The sequence below is a fragment of the Thamnophis sirtalis genome, unplaced genomic scaffold (assembly GCF_051295495.1).
Source record: "Thamnophis sirtalis isolate CommonGarterSnake01/CBP01778 unplaced genomic scaffold, rThaSir2_p1.2 scaffold_13, whole genome shotgun sequence".
Lineage (NCBI taxonomy): Eukaryota > Metazoa > Chordata > Lepidosauria > Squamata > Natricidae > Thamnophis > Thamnophis sirtalis.
Genome location: NW_028261393.1, coordinates 35075214 through 35097522, shown reverse-complemented (window position 1 = coordinate 35097522; position 22309 = coordinate 35075214). Strand labels below are relative to the sequence as shown.

Sequence of the window (22309 nt, the reverse complement as noted above, 5' to 3'; positions counted from 1 at the left end):
TGACAGTGATTATCGTCATTATCTAAAATTGCAGAAGCGATACCTGTTAGGAGATGACTAAGGCAGTCCTGGAGGTGAATAAATGGAGGGATATTTTTTCCCTTCTTCAAGACTCCCTTTAGTATTTAGTATTTTATTAGGATTTATAGGCCGCCCTTTTCCCTGAGGGGACTCAGGGCAGCTTACAATCATTAGGGAGGGGGTGCAATTCAAAATAAACAATATGTGAGCAAAATAAAATAATAAAAACACAACTTGCATTCAACATTCAACACTCGGGTGGGGCAAATTAGAGGCTTATCCCCAGGCCTGTTGGGATAGCCAGGTCTTAAGGGCTGCGCGGAAGGCCTGAACGGTGGTGAGGGTGCGTATCTCGACGGGGAGATCGTTCCACAGGGTCGGAGCTGCAACAGAAAAGGCTCTCCTCCGTGTAGTCGCCAGTCGACATTGACTGGCAGATGGAATTCGGAGGAGGCCCAGTCTGTGCGATCTTATCGGTCGGAGGGAGGTAATCGGCAGAAGGCGGTCTCTCAAGTACTCAGATCCACTACCATGAAGGGCTTTAAAGATGGTCAACAGCACCCTGAAGCGCACCCGGAGATCAACAGGTAGCCAGTGCAGCTCGCGGAGGATGGGTGTTATGTGGGCGAACCGAGGTGCGCCCACTATCACTCGCGCGGCCGCATTCTGAACTAACTGCAGTCGCCGGATGCACTTCAGGGGCAGCCCCATGTAGAGCACATTGCAGTATTCCAGCCTAGAGATCACAAGGGCTCGAGTGACTGTTGTGAGAGCCTCCCGATTCAGGTAGGGTCGTAACTGGCGGACCAGGCGAACCTGGGCAAATGCCCCCCTGGTCACAGCCGACAGATGATGGTCGAGAGTCAGCTGTGGATCCAGGAGGACTCCTAAGTTACAAACCCTATCTGAGGGGTATAAAATTTGACCCCCCAGCCTGATAGATGGAACATTAGCCAAATTGTTGGGAGGGAAACACAACAGCCACTCGGTCTTGTCCGGGTTGAGTACCAGTTTGTTAGCGCTCATCCAGTTCTTAACGGCCTCAAGACCCTGGTTCATCACGTCCACCGCTTCATTGAGTTGGCACGGGGCGGACAGATACAATTGCGTATCGTCCGCATATTGATGGTATTTTATCCCGTGCCTCCGAATGATCTCGCCCAGCGGTTTCATGTATATGTTAAATAGTAGGGGGGATAAGACCGAACCCTGCGGCACCCCATATTTTAGGGGCCTCAGGGACGATCTCTGCCCCCCGACCAACACCGACTGCGACCTGTCCGAGAGGTAGGAGGAGAACCACTGCAAGACAGTGCCTCCCACCCCCACCTCCCGCAGTCGTCGCAGAAGGATATCATGGTCAATGGTATCAAAAGCCGCCGAGAGGTCAAGGAGAACCAGGATGGATGCATGGCCTCCATCTCTGGCCCTCCAGAGATAATCGGTCAATGCGACCAAAGCGGTTTCTGTGCTGTAACCGGGTCTGAAGCCGGACTGGAAGGGGTCAAGGTAGCTAGCTTCCTCCAAGGCCCGTTGAAGCTGGAAGGCCACCACCTTCTCAACAACCTTCCCAACAAAGGGAAGGTTGGAGACAGGACGGTAGTTATTTAAAATGGCTGGATCCAAGGAAGGTTTCTTCAGGAGGGGTCTCACCACCGCCGTTTTAAGTGCGGCGGGGAAGTGCCCCTCCCGAAGGGAGGCAGTTACGACCGCCTGGATCCAGCCACGTGTCACCTCACTGCTGTTGGCAACCAGCCAGGAGGGACACGGGTCCAGAATACAGGTGGAGGCACTCACAGCTCGATTGGCCTTGTCCACATCCCCAGAGGCAACATCCTGAAACTCAACCCAGAGATGGTTTGCCAAGTGATCCTCTTGTGTCCCGGCTGGATCTGCAGCGGTGGAGTCCAAGTCCGACCGAAACCGAGCAACTTTGTCCGCTAAGAATTGGGCATAATCCTCAGCTCTACCCTGCAAGGGTTCCCCCGTATCCCTCCTATTTAGGAGGGAATGGGTTATCCTAAACAGGGCGGCTGGGCGGGACTCAGCGGACGCAACCAAGGTGGCAATATGAGATCTTTTTGCTGCCCTAAGTGCCCTGATGTACTCCTTGGTGCAAGTTGTTAGGAGTGCTCGGTTCGACTCGGACTTATCGGACCTCCACAAGTGCTCTAGGCGTCTCCTCCGGCGCTTTACCTCCCGGAGCTCCTCAGTGAACCAAGGAGGTCTCCGGGATCCGCTGACCCGGAGGGGCCGTAGTGGCGCAACCCGGTCAAGAGACTCCGATGCCGCCGAGTACCAGGCAGCAGCCAGAGTCTCCGCCGAACTGTGGGCGAGGGTATCAGGAATAACCCCAAGCTCCGTCTGGAACCTCAAAGGGTCCATCAGTCGCCTGGGGCGGAACCACCTGGTCGGTTCCTCCTCCCTACGGTGGGGGTTCTCTTAGCAATGGCAGCTGAATAGGCTCCAGAAAGTTCAGAGAGCAGCAAGGACCCTCCAGGCTCCATAAAGCTTTGGGGGTTGTCCCTTATATCTACATTTTCATAACTGGCAGGATCTAAATGCAAAGCAATTGAAAGCTAATTCCTTGGGTGACCAATCACACTTGGCCAATAAAGAATATTCCCATTCCTATATTCCTATTCATAATTGGTTACTTTACAAAAAAGAACATGTGATTTCTACATTCTGGATATGTTGTCCAAACTTGTTAATAGGAAACATTAATCACCCTCTCAGATTTGTTTATTTGCTTTTATGTTATTTAATGATTTGGTGGGAGTAACTTTGGCTCAAGGAGTAGGGCTTGTAGTGAATTTTCTTCACTTTTCTTGCTGATGTGCCTTGACTAGCTGGCGTGATTGGTATCTTCCATTTCCTCTACGAGAGCATTGATTTCAAAAGGAAAATATCTATTTTTGGATAACTTTACACTTCCCCTCCAAGCCAATTTATGAGTGATGAGTGCTGGAGATCCTAGGGAAGGAGGATCAAAATAGTCAAGAAGTTGTCCATGATTGCACAAAACCTGCCCCTTCTTTAGAGATCACGAATGAAGGTGAATATTTGTATCCCAAGACAATGTTGCAGGATCCAATCTAGGTCAGTCACCAGGACTAGAGTGGTAAATCAGCACTCCTGTTGACGGATGAGGCCTAAACTCATTGGTAGCCCCACACTGCAATAAACAAGGACATACAGTACATTCAATTTGGCAGCTACTAAGATTGTTGGACAAGCAGGCACAAAAACAGGAAGGGAAATGATTGAAGGCTGAGAAATGGATCCCTCATCAGTCAACAGGAGTGCTGATTTACCACCAGCTTATCAAGTACTTAGGAAGCCAGGGCTTGGCAGCACAAGGAAACAACAATAGCAATAGCAATATAGCAATAGCAGTAGACTTATATACCGCTTCATAGGCCTTTCAGGCCTCTCTAAGCGGTTTACAGAGAGTCAGCATATTGCCCCCAACAATCTGGGTCCTCATTTTACCCACCTCGGAAGGATGGAAGGCTGAGTCAACCCTGAGCCGGTGAGATTTGAACCGCTGACCTGCTGATCTAGCAGTAGCCTGCAGTGCTGCATTTTAACCACTGCGCCACCTTGGCTCACAACAGCCAACAATTTAATAGCCAGCCAACAAGACTCCAATCAACAACTAAAAACCAACACACAACAAGCACCACATAAATACTACACATAGAATAGCCCAACCACATATTCCAGTAGAGAGAAGCTCCCTGAGGATGGGCTCCAGAATGGATCTGAAAGCTCAGAAACTGAACCTCTGGTCCCAGTGACCAACCCAAATTGGATCCTGCTATATGTGTTCACAAATCATGTGACTTCGTTTTTTGATACACACACCCATTAGTTCTTGGATTTATGGTTATAAAAATATAGTTTATCTACAAAAAAAATACAATTTCCCAATCTGCAATGCTTCAAATATCACTGTATGTATCAAACTCTCTGTGCCATTTCAGCAAAATCTGATAATGAACATCTTAAGTTGGGTAACCAAAAAATGAATTAGAAGTGCCTTTGCTTTTATAAAAATGTAAACAGTTTTGGCCTCTTCAACTTTTTCTGCAGAGCCTGATCAACATGCATTAGTGGATGATAATAATAATAATAATATTCATGTACATGGAAATTAAATTTGAAAGCAATAGAATTGTTATTAAAATTTCTCTGTACAGTGACCTCATCTGAGCTCAACTTGACATGAGAATATTAATTCAAACTATCTTATAAAGGTAAACAAGAAACATGAAGCAGTGATACTTTTTATAACTGCTGGCCCAGAATTTCTGAGAGCTATTTTTTAAAAGTGAATTTAATAATGCATCAAGTCAGTCAAATTAATTCATACTGTTTGCCTTCCTCCGTGCCTCCGTCTTGCATCAAAAATGGAAAGATCCAGAATGATATCCTTAGTAATCCCTATCTCCCTCTCCCTCTCTCTCCTCTTCTTCCAGAATCGAGTCATCTGGATGGTGACGAAAAACCCCTCCGTGGGGCAGCGGATGCTGCAGCTCCCTTTCTGGGTGTGACATCCACAGGAGCACCTCAGAAAGAAAGCCGATCCCAGCCAGCCCCGACTTCCAAAAAGGCCTGTTGGCTGAGCCCTCCTTCCCCCCTGAGGCTGGCCGACGTTCCCGACCACATTTCCGATGACTCCTCCTCCATCCACGCCATTTCCCTCACCTCATGCGTCACCAAGGGCATGAGCGCCTGGTCCCTGCCGGGAGACTGTGAGAAGGCCCCCTTCACCATCATGGAGCCCGGGAGCATGTCCGCCTTCACTGGCGACTGCCTGATGCAGCCGAGTCGGACCTGCCTGGGCTGCTTTATTGAGTCGAAGGACAGCCTGGACCCAGAACCCGGCATAAGCCTGAAAGTGGGTGACATAAACAGGGATTACGACAGCTGTTCGGTCTCTGACATTGGGATCCACTGCATGAGCACGGGAGAGACCATGCGATACGGGGACCAGCTCCTTTCTGACCAGCTTCTCAGCTTCCCCGTGCATAAATCGAGAGCAGCTGACAAGCGAGAGGCAGAGAAGTCCGACAGCGACTCAGAGGATCCAACTCAGAAAAACTATTATGAGGGATTACTTTTGGACAAGTGCAACGGGGAGGAGCCTTTGCTAACCAACCCCAACCAGGAATGGGGTTATTTTGAATCTTTCATCAGTGAAAGCAAAATCGAACTCCTTGACCTTTGCTCCAAAAATGAGCTCTCTGTAAATCTGTTTTCCGAGGAGGATGTGGATAATTACATGTTCGATGATGATGATTCGACCTTGGAAAGTGATGTCTGCTCTTTAAAGATTCGTTACGAATCCTTCCAGGACAATGTGAAGGAGAAAACGGGGGGGCTGCAAGAGGACACCCAGTTTAACTTCTTCCCCAGCGTGTTCAGCGGGTGTCCGAAAAGGGACAATAGGACTGCTCTGAAGAGGGGACCCCGAGGAGCAACTGAACCTTCCCAGTTCAAGTCTGAGGAGACCATCATCTGGGGAGAAGAGGAGGGGGATGGACAGCAGGAGGAGGAGGAGGAAGAGGAGGAGGAAGATGAAGAGGGAGGTGAAAGTGAGAAAGTTGCCTTAAACAAATCTTGCACCAGTACAGAACTTGTACAGTACATCAGTCCCAAAAGAAATCACTTCTTGGAACTGGTCAACTCCACAGAGGACTCAGGGGAGTCCAGCGATTACAGCACCTGCACAGAATCCTCTTTTGATGTGCTTCAAGACCTGAAGGACTGCAACAAGTATCTCCCCCGGGACCACTCCACCTCCTTCATCCAACAGAATTATGGCCTGCGAGCCAAAAGGAAAGTGCGATACAGCGAAGATTACCTTTACGACGTGGATTCCATCGAGAGCGAAAAGATCGTGGACAAGAAGGAGTGGATCCCGGACGGTCCCAAGGAAGAAGACGACGACGACTGGTGTCCCAAGAAGAGGCGGAAAGTTTCGCGCAAGGAGCCCCCCGTCATCATCAAGTACATCATCATCAACCGGTTCAAAGGAGAGAAGCACATGTTGATCAAGCTTGGCAAAGTCGACCCTAGCGAGATGACGGTGACCTTGAGCGAGGAGTTGTTGAGCAAATATGCCCAGTTGGCCCCTCTGAAGTCGTTCTGGCAGGAGAGGTGGCAGACCCGGCTCAACTTCCTCAAATCCGCCCTCTACCACAAGCAGAGCTTCTATCTCAATGGCTCTGAGGTGGCCTTCCTCTCCCACCCACGCAAGCGCAAGGGCAAGATAGCCCACCGGCACCGGATCCAGAGGATCAAGGCCATCGAGCAGCCCGTGGGCAAGGCTGGCTCTTGCTCGTCAAATTCCAAGCAGCTCTGTTGCAGGATCACAGGGGAGGACGGGGGCCTGAAGGGGATCCAGGCCATGGCCATCACGGCCCCCAGCTGTGTCAATGGCCTCCACCTGAGTGACATTGCTGACCTGGCCCTCCCGCGAAGCAAAGCCCAGGAGAGGGAGTTCAAAGGGCCCGAGAGGAAAGTCTTACGCAGGATCAAATTCAAAAGCGAGGCCAGGTTGAAATGCAAGCGGCTCAAAGCTGCCTCTGCTCTGGCTGAGGTTTCGGCAGCCTTGGAGGACTCAGAATTGGCCACGGGATCAAAGGACGAAAGTGGGCCTTGTACTGCAGATGGCTCTCCTCTCTCAGAGAGCCAGGAAGACAAACGGGCGAAAAATGCCCTTTCCTTCCTGCCCACCACCTGCACTTCAGACAAGCCAGCCACATCTGCTACTCTGGCGGCAAGCGTGCCCCTCATCCCTGGCGGGTACCTGCAGACATTACTGGATGCCTCCGACTTGTCCCACAGCACTGGGATTGCGTACTTCAGCCCTGCCCCCTCGGAGCAGCAGCCGCAGCAGGAGACCCTCCCTAGCCTTGTCCAAGCAGAGAAGGCCTTCTGTGTCCTGCAGCCTGCCCAGAGCTGCATTTTGTCCCCACCCTCCGAATCAGAGTTGCAGCAATCCCCGAGTCCCCTGGAGATCGAGCCCAGCAACTTCCAAAGTGTTTGGCCGGCCGGCAAAGCAGGCAGCCCCAGCAGCCAGGGCTTTGCTGGGCAGCTCCCAGATGCCTCCCTGCTTTCGGCTGTAGAGTTTAGTAACTGTGCGGGGTCCGATGGCCTGCCAGCCTCAGGATACAGCCAGGTCCATCTGAGCAACAGCAAAGTACCACACCAAAAAAAATTCCTCCTGGAGGGCCAGCAGTTGCAGTCGGATGACTCCTACCAGTCTTGTCCCTTCGGTAACCGAGAGGGGAATTTCCCCTTCCAGCGGGGTTCGCTCAGCACCGATGACGGAAGACTTGTGAGCTTTGATTCAGTGGGCTCCCTTTCCGCCACCTCTAGCAACTACAGCTCCTTGAGTTTAAAGTCTTGTGAGAAGGATGGAGATGATGAAATTGCTGATGACTTCTTGGCCCACTGCAGCCCCAAACTGGTGATTCAGCAAAGCATTGATGAAATAACACCCTTGAAGGAGTCCACCGATCTTCTGGATATTTCTAACTTCACCCCTGACAAGTTCCGCCAGTCATCCCTTTCGGAAATGTCTCCTCCGGATACCCCCAACCTTTCCCCACAGATTGCAGGACCAGAAGCAAAAACCCTTCTGGGGAATATGAAGTGTTTCCCGGAGGGCTCCCAAGTGGGGTTAAGCAACACCGAGAAGGTGAACTGGAGCTGTGGCGTTCTTCAAGCTCCAGACCAGGCGGATAATGGATTCACTTTAAATAATCATCAGTTTCAGTTCCATATGTTCACCGATGAGGATTCTGTCAGCCTCCTTGAAAAAAACCCATCCTTGTCAACTTTTAATGAGCCATCTGCCCAAGTTAGCACCAATAGCAAAGCGACAAAATCCAAGAGGAGAAGTTCAAGTAATAAAAATTTGGGTGCCAACCAAAGCCCAACCCCGAAAAACGTTCGGAAAAAATCCCCCAAAGCCAACAAAAGCTCCGAAAAGGCCCCCAGCAGAAATTCCAGGCAGTCTCCCAAAACCTCAAGGAAAGGGAAAAACGGGGCAGGGGTTAATGGAGAAAAAGCCCTGGGTGATAGAGTACCTGGTCTCTTGAATAGTACAAACTCCTCGGCAAAAATGTTGGTCGAGTCCATCCAGCAGGGCAGCCCAAACGCCCTCCGGATAGGGAAGGCCAATGGGGAATGGCCGCTGGGGAAGGACAGTAGCGGTGGCTGGTCCGAAACCAGCATAGGAAGTGCCAACAGCCTTCTTGATGATGATCAAAGAGAATTTGAGGAGCCGTCCAACATTTTGTCAAACATTGCATCTGGCATGGCAGATGTTCAGAGATTCATGATGGCCTCCATCGAGCCCTTGTGGGGGCCTGTCGGCCACAGCGATGTCTCTGATCTCTTCCGATCGCCCGAATCAAACAGTCTGAAACTGAAAACTCTTAAGATCCTGGCTGGCACGTCTCCTGAGTCCAAGAAGAAGGTCAATGGCAGCTCTTCGGGAGCGGGACGCAACCACAAATCGGGGAACAAGGGCTTGAGTAAAACCGGCAGCCGAGCTGCTCCGGGCGATCCAGGACGTTCCAGTTCATCCGCCGGCTATGCTGCAGACATTCATTCTCCTTTTTTTGATAAAAGCTATAGTAACCTGAGCACTTTAGCCAAAAATGAACCTACCCATAAAAAGCTCTACCGACACAAATCCACGTCAAAGTCCCTGCGTGACGAGAACTGCAAAGTCAAGCGGGCAGAGAGAGAACAGGGCCACAAAGACCCAACCACAGTAGTTTCCTTTGAAAAACTGAGGTAATACCACACCACGCTGGCTGGAATGCACCCTAACTTCCTTGCTCCCTGCTAAGCCCATCCCTGCTCATATTTTCCTACTTGGGAAACCAGAATTGCATGAAAGAGACATTTCCCTTTTACAGGTCTTTTTTCCGTTGTCGTTGTTGTTCTTGGTTTCGTTCTCAACGTGCATGAAAACACTTATTTCTTGCAAGCTACTTCAAAAAGAATGACTTTTTTTCTGGCTTGGCTGGGGGACGGGGGGTTGAACACCGACTAACAAAGCTGTTCCCTTTTTTTCTTGCTGTTTGGCTTCTTCTGATTTGAATTCCTTTATTTATTTTAAAGGGTTAATTCTGTGCTCTGTTTTTTAAGGCTTTGGAAAAGAGAGGAAGGGGGGGGAGACTTCCGGGGAAGGGGGGGGAGTCTTTTTGTAAAAAAACACACACACACCCAAAAAAGAGCTGCATCCCCCAAGCTGAGATTTTTAAAGGGTCTTTTTACATTTTCAGAAGTCACAGTTTCATCCCTAGTTGAGTGCTAAGAGATGATTCCACGCATTTTTATCCCTGTTGATACCTTTCTCCCTGCACCACAGAGCTCTGTTTTTCAAACACCCCCCCCCCCCTATGATTCCACCAAGTTCAGATGGCATATCAAATCTTTGGTTTTTCTGCAGGGATACAGACCACCTTCTTCTTAAGGCACAAACAGCATTTGGGGTTTACCTGTGTTTGGAGAAGAGCTGCTGCCTTTTTCTAGGAAGAAGCTTGGAGTTTGCTTGGTTCCCCAACCCTTCCCCCTTTTTTTATTCCCCTTTGTTCACCCCACGGGAGGGAGAGAATGCAATGCAATGCAATGCCTTGTCCTACGTCCAAGTGTTTAAAGTGCTGAAATCGAAAGTTAGAAGTCGCAAGAGCTTTGGAAGCCAATCTCCTTCCCCTTTTCCAAAGACCTCTTCTTGTACGATAATCGTTGCCCTCTGACAACCCCACAAATTGTGCCAAACTCCAAGTGTTGTACTGTACATAGTTTTACATCTCTTCTGGGTTGTGAATGTTTGGTGGTGCTTTTTCTTTCTTGATTTTTTTCTTTTCATTTGATGATAAACATTCCGGCGAAACAGTTGGCCAACTCTCTTAGGCAGCCACCGCCACCCAAAGGGGAAGGACCTGTTTGCTCCTGAGATACTGAATGTTTTATGGACCTACCTGAGTTCTCTGTGCCAAATTGACTTACCTCATTGAATGGATGTTTCCCTGTGGCTTGCCACTCTGAAAGAGGTGGGAGAAGGTGGGGGAGGCTTTAAAATGAAAAATGGGGATAGCTGGGCCCTCTCAAAAATCTGTATGTGTGTATGTATGTATGTATGTATGTATGTATGTATATATACACACACACACACATACATACATGCATACATACATACACTACACACACACACACAGACACACAAATAGAAAACAAAATGGTAAAAAAATAATCATAATAACTCAAAGTAACAGTATTGGAAATTCAAGCGTTTGCATTTAATGGTTTTAAAAACAGCTGTTTTTCTATCACCTCTTTTGTTTCAAGCCAAGCTTCCCAGCGGAAGATAATTTCAAAAGCGAAGTTGTATTGTTGGCACTTTGTATCCGTTTTCTATATTTTGTAATACAAACCTGGGAATTTTAGAAAAAAAAAGCCGTCTGAAAAAAACCAGAACGATGCATTTCATAGACACTATATTGATATTTCATTTTGGGCTTTTTTGTAACCATTTTTATGCTCCTTGACACAGGAAAAACTCGATGACTCAAAAATATGATGTTTTCTAAATGTTTTAACCTTTGCAATGACGATATTATTTGAAGGTTTGTAAAAAAATATTGAATCAAATGTAATTGTTCATGCAATTCCAGATGTAATGTCAGCTCTCTCAACCTTCCAGGGAACGTGGAATCAACTTCCCATCATCCCTAACTGTGAATGTCCGGGAATGTTAGGGGACGGAGTCCACCCATCCAGAGGGGCACAGGTGGGGTGAGGGAAGAAGGTCCTGAGGGGGCAAGAAGAGAGTCAAGATGGCAATTACAAAGCCTGTGGGGGCTTCAGTCCAGCCGTCATGGTGGCCATCTTGTCTTTCCAAACACCCTGCCCCCCTCGCCCCCTGGGGAGGCTGATTTACACACCCCAAACAAAGTTGACCTTCTTGTGATTGATCCGGTTTGAGGCTCCAGATTCAGAATGTTTAAAAATGGAGTGTTTTCCCCTAACACAAATACGCGCACACACCCCCCTCTGAGAGGAATAAGTGCTGGCTACTTAAGGAAATACCATTCCCCAAAGATCTGATTTTGAACCCTATTCCCTGCCCCAGATCTCCCTCGAAGGAAAAAAAAATGTCTTAATGTTTATTGCGTACCTGAGCCTGTGTTTTTCCTCTTGATCTATGGTGAAACTTGATGGGGTGGGGGTGGGGCTTCTTGTGAGAAGGAGGGAGTGAATTGATGCACTGAAAAACAGTCTTGGGGGAAAGACTGAGGAGCAATTGATGGAGTGATTACAGCAACAGTTTACTTTTCTTTCAGGATTTGGGGCTTTAGTTCTCAGATACCTAAATGTGTTTGGTTGTATCCCCTCCACCATCACCACCACCCCGCCCCGGCTTCAGTAAAAGGAGAGAAAGCAGATGCCTAAAAAAAATCCCAGACTCTGTAAGAGAAAGCCATTCCCTCTATAGGAACACCCTGAGAGAAGATAGGTGGGGTAGGTTTATCCAAGCCCCCTCTTTGTTGACATAAAAAGTGGTTTTCCTAATGCCTGTGTCTTTGGAAACAATACTGCATGCTAAAGCCCCCTGATTAGGTTCAGTTCCCCTAATCTTGAGCCATCATGATGGCTCAGGAGTAGGGGAGTTGCTATTCAAGGCATTTTAGGCGACTGGTTTCACTGGTTTATTGGTCAAGACAAGAATGACTCACCTTCTATTTGCTGATTCCATGTCATTGTCCATCCTGTCCTGGGGAAAGCTCTGATTTCACAAGGAGACTGTGCTTAGGGATGAGCAGAGAAGGCCCAGTCCATTCTATACCAGCACACATGAGCTGGCCTTTGGAAGGACTCTTACCTGGAGGTCAACAGCGTAACCACTGCAGGGAGTGGAAACAGGATCTCTCACCACTGTCAAGCTTCAAAGACCAACACAAACAACACTGTGATTCTTCTAAGAAGGTTTTTTTTATTGTTCCTCACCTGAAGACAGAATCTTGCCACACTAAAGCAAACTATTTGCCTCATCAAATGTACTTTCCCTCCTTCTGGGAAGCCAGACAACATTCCATCACAACCATCCTCTGTAGAGGGCATCATCCTTCTTAATAGGACCTTCATCTCTTTTCACCAAAGAAAGCTGTGCACCAGCTGGGATTTCTTTTACTTTCTTTAACATCTCCCCATTCAATCTTCTTCCTTGCCCAGGTGTAGGTCGTTCTCTGTTGCAAATAGCTAGAGCAGCATCCTGAACAAAGGGGGCCATTCTCCACTCTCTCAGTATGACCAAAGTGGACAGGGAATTGCTGCCACCTGCATCATCCCCCTCCCCTTACACCCACCAGTCTATCACCACTGCTGGACTGAGCCAGGGACTGATCTGTTGGACATCCTAGGCAGGGTTTCTCAACTTCATTAAGCTGGGTGAATTTCAGCTCCCAGAATTCTCCAACTGTGCAGCAGATGCTGAGACTGAAAAACACTGGCTTACGTCAAGAGGACTCGGGATACATAGCCTTGCCCCTTTTTTGCTTAGCAAAGAGTCAAAATATGTCACATTGAGAACACATGCAAACATCCAAGAGCCCAGTGAGAGGTCTGAAGGTCAGGATCCTACATTGTAGCCCGCAGGGCAGTTGGCATCTCCACGGGTCTTTTAAAAAATGCTTTTGGTGATTATGGTCCTGCTGATAGGAAAGCTGGTGGAATGTCCGTGCAAGGAAGACCAAACCAAAAGACCTGGGACCCCCGCATGCCATTGTAAAATGGGTGGGTTGGCAGTCCATTAGCCCTCCTGTGTGGAAGTTCCATGCAAATAGAAAATAAGCAGGGGACATGGAGCTGGAATAGAATAATAGAATCATTAGGTTGGAAGGGAACTCGGAGGTCTTCTAGCCCAACCCCTGCCCAACACAGGAGTCCTTATTCCATCCCAGTCTTTTTTCTCTCTCATAAAGGCTGTTTCCTTGAAGCTAAGGCTCCCCACCCACTTCCAAGTGGGCAGCATTCACACTGGTTTCCCCCAGATGCAGTCAAGAGGTACTACTTTATTTCCACATGGAATCTTCTAAAAAGAAGGGCTCCAAATTCCGAATTATCTGCTGAAGCATTTGCAGTTTTTCAGTAGTACTTTCCATTTGTATTTTTTTCTGCCTGTTGAATGCCTAGCTCATAAGCTAAATACATTTATTTAGTAAATGTATCCATAAAATAAATTTGACTTCCATCTTTCTCTGTCTATCTAAATAGGCGTTTTTCAAACTTGGCCACTTTGAGTTGTGTAAAATTCCAATACTTTGTTGTATTTTACTTCAATTTATTTTTATAAATGCACTTCTTACTTTTCATCTTTGGTAATGTGTGTGTTTTTATCTTTGTATTTTTTATTTTCTTTTTCATTGTTTTAGAAACAATCAAAGATTTTTTTTAAAAAGCTGGCTGGGGAAATGAAGTCCATACAGCTTAAAGTGGACAGTTTGAAAACACTCATCTAGACCTTTCTCTGTGTGTTAAGCCTTGTAATACCTTGCAAGGCTGGCCCACAATTAGCTCCCACCCACAAAGCTGCGGGCATCCTTAATTTTGTGTCTCAACCTGCTCCCTGTTTCTGTTCACCGCTGTGCCATGTTTTTCAAATGCCGTGTTTCTCATATTTTTCTGGTGAGTTTTTATCAAATTCCATTCATCCATTATGCTGATCAATCTCTCTCCCTCCCTTTCCCTCTAACACTTCTTCTCATACTTGCATACAGAGAGCGCTCAGAATTCCTAGGGGAGCCAATGTGTTTTGTGCCAACTTATTCTGTTGGGGTTGAATCTTTTGCTACCTCAGCTCCTTGGCATTCCCCCAAGTCCTTTCTCCTTATGCTTTGGCCAAAAATGTCACTGCTGCATTTGAGATGTGCATTAGAACATAGAATAAGGGGGAAAGGGACCTTGGAGGACTTGTAATCCAGTTCCTTGCTCGCACAGGAGACTCTCTACCATTCCAGACAGGTGGCTGTCCAATCTCTTCGTGAAAGCCTCCAATGATGGAGCTCCCACAACTTCCGGGGCAAGCCATCCCACTGCTTAATTGTCCTCGCTGTCAGGAGATTTCTGCTTAGTTTCAGGTTGTGTATGTCTTCTTATCAGAAACGGATTAAAAGCAATGTAAATAGGATCTCGGTCTTGGACTTTCTCCATATTTTTTCTTTTTCAAACCTATTTCCACATCCTGCACAGCTACGGTTCCTCCTGAATTTTGACTCCTTCCCCTGTTCTCTGCTTGTTGCTGCAGGTTCACTACCCACCCCTTCCTCTTGATTGCAACTGTTGCTCAGTGGCATCCAGCTGTCCATCTCCATGATTATCTTTTCTTGAACTTCAGGTCATTTAGCAATGACAGGAAGAAAGGCAGAGGGCACTAGACTGGCAGCCCTTCAGAGAAGGACGGGGCAGCCACAGGGAGATCATTATACCAGGCATGACATCAGGAACCCCATCCTCAAAAGGCGCTGCAGCCAAGCCCAGGCTGGAGAGGCACTTCAGGAATTGTAAGGCTACTCTTTTGCCAAGGTCTCAAGCAGACTTTCTCAGCCTCAGCAACTGTATGTGATGTGTGGATTTCACTCCTTCCATTGAGGACCAGAAGACAGAGTCTCCTTTTGAAAAGCTTTCCAGGATTGTTGGAGAAGGCAGCTCATTTCTCTCAGGGCTCCATGTTGCTTCCCAGCAGATTTTCCAAGAAATGAGAACCTATTTTCCTCTGCACCTGTCTGTGCCAAAAAGCAGGAAATAGACCAAGGATTCTCCTTTTTCATTGCCTGTCACTGTATGAACTCTCTTCTAAACCCTGGACTGGTCATTTCTTGCGATCTTAGATGTAATATTCAAATATCATGTTGCCGGTTAAGGCAAACATCCAAGGTGCAACTCAGTTTTGACCGATGCTCCTGTGTCTAAGTTAGACACACGGAAAAATGTACACACACACATACACACACCCTTCACAATTGTTGCTTGATGCTCAAGAATCAGGGCAAAACACAACATAGTCAGAAGTTTGTTCCCCATTCATGGTGGCAGTAGAGGCAGCCATGTCTCTCCTTTATGGGATGCATTTGAAAAGAGCTGCAGTTGCGTCATTGTGGCTGCCATCTTGACTTTTTTGACCATACTCTGTGTAGACTCCCAGCTTAAGGCAATATTCTGCAGAGGACATACTGCCTGTGGCCCGCGCTCCATTGTTATACTCTGGGCATTTGGGAAGTTGTAATTCATCACATCTCAGCTGGGGTGAAAAAGGCTGCCTTAAGATCCCTGTTCTTTGCTCAAGTGGAAAGAGGAACACGAATTCCCAAGCCAGAGGAAGCCCCAAATGTTCCAAAAAAGTTAAATTTGGGAGGAAAATGCACCTCTACCAATGCACATTTCTTGTCCCAGATTTACCTCTGCTAAGAGAACTGCTGCTGATTCCCAAAATAAAACTTGAATCAATTTGCATTGTGAACTGTGCTTTTCCAAAAACTCCTCTCCCTTTCCTCATTTTTTTAAAAGGTGGTTCTACAAGTAGTCCTCGAGTTACAACAACAATTTGGATTGGAATTTCAGACACTAAACAACACAGTCATTGTGAGCCATAATATCCCTCCAACCCGATTTTATGACCATTTTTACCACGACCATTTGGAACGGTATAGTAGGGTTTCCTGCTTGAGCAGGAGGTTGGACTATAAGACCTCTAAGGTCCCTTCCAACTCTCTGTTATTCTGAACTGTGTGGTTGTTAAGTCGATCATATTACAAGATCGTTACCTTGATTAGTTTCCCCAACTGCTTGTCAGAGGCTGCGCGATCATGTGACTGCAAGACTGCAACTCGTAACTTGCAACTTGTAAATGCCAGCCAGTTGCCCAGGACCAGACTGTGACGGTTGTGCAACAGTCATAACTTCAAGGACAGGTCATGAGTCACTTTTTCCAAGGTGATCATAACTTGGAATTGTTGTTAAAGAGTTGTAAGTTGAGGACAAACTGTATTTTTCCCACCAAGTTCATTTCTTTCCCACCCTTGTTGCTGCAGCGATAAATCTAAAGGCATCTTTTAAAAGTAGGTCTGAGCCCAGGTAGGTAGAAGGGGTGACCCAGTCTTAACATTGAGTCCTATTGAGAGAAATGGCCTCTCCAAATTGGAAGTTCTTTTCAAGTTGGCCAAGGGCTGTGGGAACTCCTAGCCCTGCGGGCCTCAAGGATGCCAGGATGGAGAAGGCATCCTTTGCAACCCCTTCCCCCATCCTATCGGGTAGCAAAGTGCTGGGAGTGTCTCCCATCTGGCACCTGAGACTGACAGCTGCTCTGATTCCAGTGCACGCTCTCTTCTTCAAAAAATAAATGCACAAAGGAGATGGGTTAAAGTGGATGGGGGGGAGGGGGGGACATCTTGAGCTGAAGTAGGGTTGCCTATGTTCTGTTTCCCAGGTAAACAAAGGACCCTACAGACATTGGAGATTCGGCCATTGAAGGGGGGAGGGCAAGGGGGAAATGGGGCTGGACTGCAAGGGAACGATGCCTGAGAGATTGGTATGGGGAGAAAATGGAGCCTGCAAACACTGGATGGGTTGGGGAGGGGGGTTTACAAAGGAGCCTTTTGAGATGTAGAGCGGGGGTCTTCAAACCTGGCCACTTTAAGACTTGGGGACTTCAACTCCCAGAATTCTGGGAGTTGAAGTCCCCAAGTGTCATAGAGCACAGAATAATCGAGTTGGAAGGGATCTTGGAGGTCTTCTAGTCCAATCCTCTGCTCAAGCAGGAAACCCTCTACTATTCCAGACAAATGGCTGTCCAGTCTCTTAAAAGCCTCCAGTGATGGAGCACCACAACGTCTGAAGGGAAGCCCTTCCGCTAGTTAATTCTTCTCACTGTTAGGAAATTTCTCCGTCGTTCTAGGTTGCTTCTCTCCTTGGTTAGGTTTCAACCATCATTTCTTCTCTTGCTTTTTGGTGTTTTGTAGGAGCCCCTCAAATATTGGACCATTGCTACCCTGCCTCCCCTAGTCCTTCTTTCCATTAGACTAGACATGCATACAAAAGTCTTAAAGTTGCCAAGTTTGTAGACCCCTGACGTAGAGAAAGGAGAAAGGGTTGTTCAAAAGCACAAAAGGGGATATGTTTTGAAACTGTGAGGGAGGCCAGGAAGCCTCTGTTCAGCTGCTTTTTTCCTTCCAAGTCCTCTTTGGAAGTAGGGGACCCCCTGCTCTCCTCCTGCAATTCAGGGTGGGCACTGCTGCCCCCTTTGCTTTGAATGTACTGCTCCTTCACTTCCCTTTCGTAGAATTAGAGGCACCTCTCTCCTGAGTTGCAACTTAGGCGGGATCTACAGGATGTGGGCAAGAAAGTCAAGATGGAGGGCACCACGGTGCCCTCTGGGCTCCGCCTGTCTTTGGGGTGCATCACTTTGATCCCAGCTGCCATCTGGACTTCCTTGGCTGCATCCTTGGGGACACCCCGGTTGCCACTGTTTTACGGTGCTAACGAAAACTTTGATCACCTTCCCCCCATAAGCATTGAGGCGATGCTACTTGGCCCTTGGAATGAATGTAAAATACCAATTTCCGTTTAATGGTGTACACTGCAATTTTAACATATTTGTGAATGATTTGCCTTTTACTTTTACTTTTTTCTTTTAGAACAAGCTTTATATATATTCTGTAGAGTCAACTGAAGTATAATTCTTAAGGATCACTCTAAGACGCCTACAAAATCTTGTATATTTTTAAGTGTGCCAATTTGTAAAATATTTTGTAAGTGTATATTTTTCTTAGGAAAGTGCTGTGAAGTGTTTGTATGTGTGCGGTTCCCCTTTTTGGCACTCCACTGAGGTGCTAATAAAAGGATGTATACTTCAAAGGTTTCTGGTTTTAAAAACCAAAATACAAAGAAAAAAAATTAAACTTTTGTTGGGAATTTTGTAATAAAAAGAAATGTTGTGAAAGAGTGTAGTGATATTGTGTAAAGGAAACTGGAAAAAAATTTGTGAGCGCTTTGCTGTTTTATAGATCCTCCTGTAAATTATTCTTGTAATATTTTTGGTTTTGTTGTTCTTGTTGCAAAGGTTTTAAATATTTGTGACTGACTGTACGGTGAAAACGTCATATTGTTAACTTGCTGAGTTTTGTTATATTGTTTATGGAATAAATAAAAATAAAAAACTCATTTTAAGATGAAGTATGCGAAGAAATTAAGGTCCCATTTCTTTTGAATATCGGTCTGGTGGCTGAATATGATTTCGGCCACAATTTCTAAACTCTGCAGGTCATTTTGTTTGAACTTGAGTTTCAAATTCTCTAAATCAGTGTTTCTCAACTTTGGCTACTTGCAGATATGTGGACTTCAGCTCCCAGAATTGCTCAACCAAGGTTGAGAAATTACTGCTCTAAATCACAAATGTAAATGCTTTAGCTTGGTGAAGAAACAAAATTGTTAGTGACCTGTTCTTATTTGGTACATATTCTCATCAGATAACTCAGTGCTACGTCCTGGCGGAAAGTGTTTTATTTTTTCTTGGCAACAATTTTTCCAGTCATTTCTCCATGCTGTTTCTTCTTTTGCTCTGCAATATTCAGATTTGGAGATGCCTCTGCTCCAAGTAGCTTCCGAAGCACCCAATTAAATGGCTTGATGTTGGTTTTTGTGAGAAAAACTAACTTTATCCCTAACTGGTGCGAATCTTCTCCAAATGTGAAAGTCTGTTGAAATCAATGGGCATTACTTCCAGGTATGTCGGAAAGGGAATGTGGCCATTTGAAGCACACCTTGATTGTACACATTGCCATAAAAGGATGTGTTTAGCTTTGGCTTTCCATGCTGAATGAGCATAGCGGACAATAATTAATGCATAGCATGGATGGAGAACCCAGCTAGACCACTTTTGCCTGTTAAAGAAATGAGTATTTATTGGAATTCAGAGAGTTCTACCCACAGCTTCTCCTATGCAAACTTGAGGGACATCTTTGCCATTGGCCCTGAAGACCAGCCCCTTACTGGGAAAACCAGGACAAAAGGAAATCCTGCCCCCTGCCCATATTTGATGGGCATCTCCCCATTTTGCACCTTTCTCTTGCCAACCATCTTCTACAGCAGGCTGTCTTCAAGACATTACATTGTCCACTGTGCCTGTCCCCACGGCCAATGGCTGGAACGACCTGGACTTCTCAATGAAGGCCCTACGCCCTCTTAGTGGCAGATACCATGAAGACAAAGAGGGTCTTTATTTTCAAAGCATGTAGATGCCATTCAGACCAGAGACAGAGAGAAGAATTGGAAGTTGACTCTCCAGGCCTCTATTTAATAGCTTTCCACTTGGTCAGAAATGGGCTATTTTTCAAGAGAAGAATCCACAATTGTGTGGGAAGGAAAAAAAGGGGAAGGCTTTATATTTAAGTCCTTCAAGGTGAAGCTGTCCCCAGACCCTTTCTCACATTTTTTCACTTTCTCAGGGCTGAGTGGATGGTCGTCTTCTCCATCCTCCTTGCCACAGCCAGAATGTCCATGGGGCTGCTGAGTGTGGCTAGGAAAAGGAGCTGCCAACAGGTAGAACGAGGGTGTCCTTTATAAAGGGAAAACATAGGAAATATATTCTTTCCCTCTTAGGATCTTAGCGGGGGACATAATCACAGCAGAAGGCAACCATACATACAACTGGATAAAAACCTTAATGAGAGAACCCTTGGTGCTCTGATCTTGATCGTCCCAAAGGTGCTTTTTCAAAAGGCAACTGGACCTTGTTTACCCTTGAAGACATTTCATTTCTCATCCAAAAAGTTTCTTCAGTTCTGGATGAAGAAGCTTGAAGTCAGAAGACTGAAGAAGCCTCTTGGAGGAGAAGTGAAACTTGTTCAAGGAAAAACAAAGGAAGTCCAGTTGCCTTTTGGAAAAACATCTTTGGGACAACGAGGAGTAGGATGATTGGGGAATCTCCACAGAGACACTGGGCTTGGTTGTTTTCCTGCATTCCCCAACTAGGTAACATTGTCAGTACAAGTCTTCAATACAACTGACTTTCGAAAAACATTTCTCAGTTCCAAATAGCAAGGGCTCTTCCAGACAATTTTTCCAACTAACGTAGGTAGAGAGCAGTGACGTGCGGTGAGTTTTATGGCTGGTGAGGAGCTTTTTAGACTTGTGGACTTCAACTCCCAGAATTCCACAGCCAGGCATGCTCAGTTCCTATTTAAAGTGACTGCATTTTTCCCCCTTGCAAAATAAGTTTTCCCATTCTTTTTCTTCTCCCTCCCCCTCCTTCCTCCCTCTCGCCCTCCCTCCCCCCTCTCTCAAACAGACACAGGCACACAGAGAACTTCGATCCTTCTCTCATTCACTCACTCTCAAACAAACACAAACACAGAAGTTGGATTGGATATATTTTCCAAAGGCTTGAAAGCAGCTCCTCTGCCATACCCCCCCCCCATCGGAGCCTTTGATTGCAGGTGAATCATGTTGCCTTTTCAGTGAAGCTGGGTTTATATACTTTTATCCAGCTCTGTGTGTGTGTGTGTGTGTGTGTGTGTGTTTGAAAAGGCAACGTGGGTTCTGCATGCAATCAAACTTTTTGAATTCCTACCCCCTTCCCACACACGAACCTTTTCCAGCTGTTTCAGAGAGGATTTCAACTCTGCCCCCATGAAAGGCCAGAGCTCTGAGTCAGACTGAGCTAGTCGCTCCCAGAGAACGCTAAAAAGCCTCTAAAAATGCCCTCTACAGGAGGCGAGAGAACACGTGCCTCATTTGCATAAGGAATTCTTCGCTTTTTAACCCTTGGTTAATTCTTAAAAGGCGAAAAATTCCTTATGCAAAAGAGGCCCCTAGTTCTCTGGCCTCCTCCTATAGTTAACACTAAGCACTGTTCCAAGTCACTGTGACTTAGAATCTGGTAGCAACTACCTTGGCTTTAATTGTTTAAAAAATTTAAAAAAAAATTCTTTCCTTTTCCTCATGACTGGTGAGGCCACGCCTCCCCTGCCTCTAGTGACTGCACATCCCTGGTAGAGAGATTGTCTAAATGAACAGTTAGGATAGTTAGGCAACATTTTGTAGCTTCCCAGTTCCAGAAGGATAGAGTGGGAAAGATGGTGAGAGAAGTAGAAGGCAAAAAAAATCAAATAATAATTACCTATAGAATGAAGAAGCTCTTATTATACATCATACCCGTACACATCCTTCTCAGGCTTTTCAAAGTTTATACAGAGTACTCCTTTTAATCTAGTTTAGTGAAAGGAAGGACTAGTGATGACATGATGGCAGTTTGAGGGACTGCCAGAGAGAGGGGGGGGGGTTGTCAACTGATTTTTCAAAGCACCTGAAGGCAGGACAAGAAGCAATGGCTGGAAACTAACAAAGGAGAAGCAATAGCACTATAGCACTTCAATAGCACTTTGACTTATGTACCGCTTCACAGTGCTTGAAGGGAATGGAGTTTGGGCGGGGAGAGGACAAGGACTGTGGGGTCCTTGATGTTCTCTGACTTTGGTGCTTTTCTTGCAGACTTTTCATTACCTGACTAGGTAATGTCATCAGCACCAGGATTATTTCTGTAATTTCTGCTAATAAGTGCATCTTTAAGTGGTTTACAGAGTCAGCCTCCTGCCCCTCAAAATCTGGTTCCTCATTTTACTGACTTGGGAGATGGCTGGCCTTCAAAGAATCTACAGGTCCTGGATTAAAGATGAGAGCCAACTATGACATTGTCCCTCCTCTGCCAAATTGTTATATCTTGCTTGAATAAGGACTTTTTAGACATATTGGAAACATCTTCCTGCCCAAATCATCAAGCTAGAAAATTCTCTCACCTGTAATTGGTGGGCCATTTTACCAACCTCAGAAGGATGGAAGGCTGAGTCAATCTTGAGGCAACCTGGAATTAAGAAGAAACTTCTTAATAATGAGGAGAATTAACCAGTGGAACAACAGAACAGCACCCAGAAGTTGTGGGTGCGCCAACACTGGAGGTTTTTAAGAAGAGACTGGACACAAACAAAACAAACAAAATGTTAAAAAATTATATTTATGCACTTACTTACTAAGCATCTAAATTATATTAAAGTAGCCAAAATATCTTTACAATCCCCAAGGCAGGTCACAAGGTTTCAACACCCCTAATGTTTGGAAATTGAAAGTTGAAAAACTGTTGACACGCCCTACATGGACAGCCACTTGTCTGAAACAGTGTTGGTATAAGATCTCCTGCTTCAGCAGGGGA

The 22309-nt window shown here is 46.3% G+C and overlaps 1 protein-coding gene and 1 long non-coding RNA gene across 2 annotated transcripts in view; one reads left to right on the top strand and one right to left on the bottom strand.

Moving 5' to 3' along the window:
• The window catches only part of NEXMIF (neurite extension and migration factor), a 404259-nt gene extending 395414 nt beyond the window's left edge, over window positions 1-8845 (top strand). The window contains exon 5 of the mRNA XM_087728264.1: window positions 4506-8845. Within this exon, the coding sequence (XP_087584390.1) occupies window positions 4506-8845 (4340 nt within the window). The remainder of the gene's footprint in view (window positions 1-4505) is intronic.
• A 2169-nt stretch (window positions 8846-11014) lies between these two features.
• Window positions 11015-21930, bottom strand: LOC148043142 (uncharacterized). The gene is made up of 2 exons (XR_015698397.1): window positions 21900-21930; window positions 11015-12918 (listed from the first exon to the last, which is right to left on the bottom strand). It is a non-coding gene; the product is annotated as an uncharacterized LOC148043142 (long non-coding RNA).
• Window positions 21931-22309: the final 379 nt, after the last annotated feature.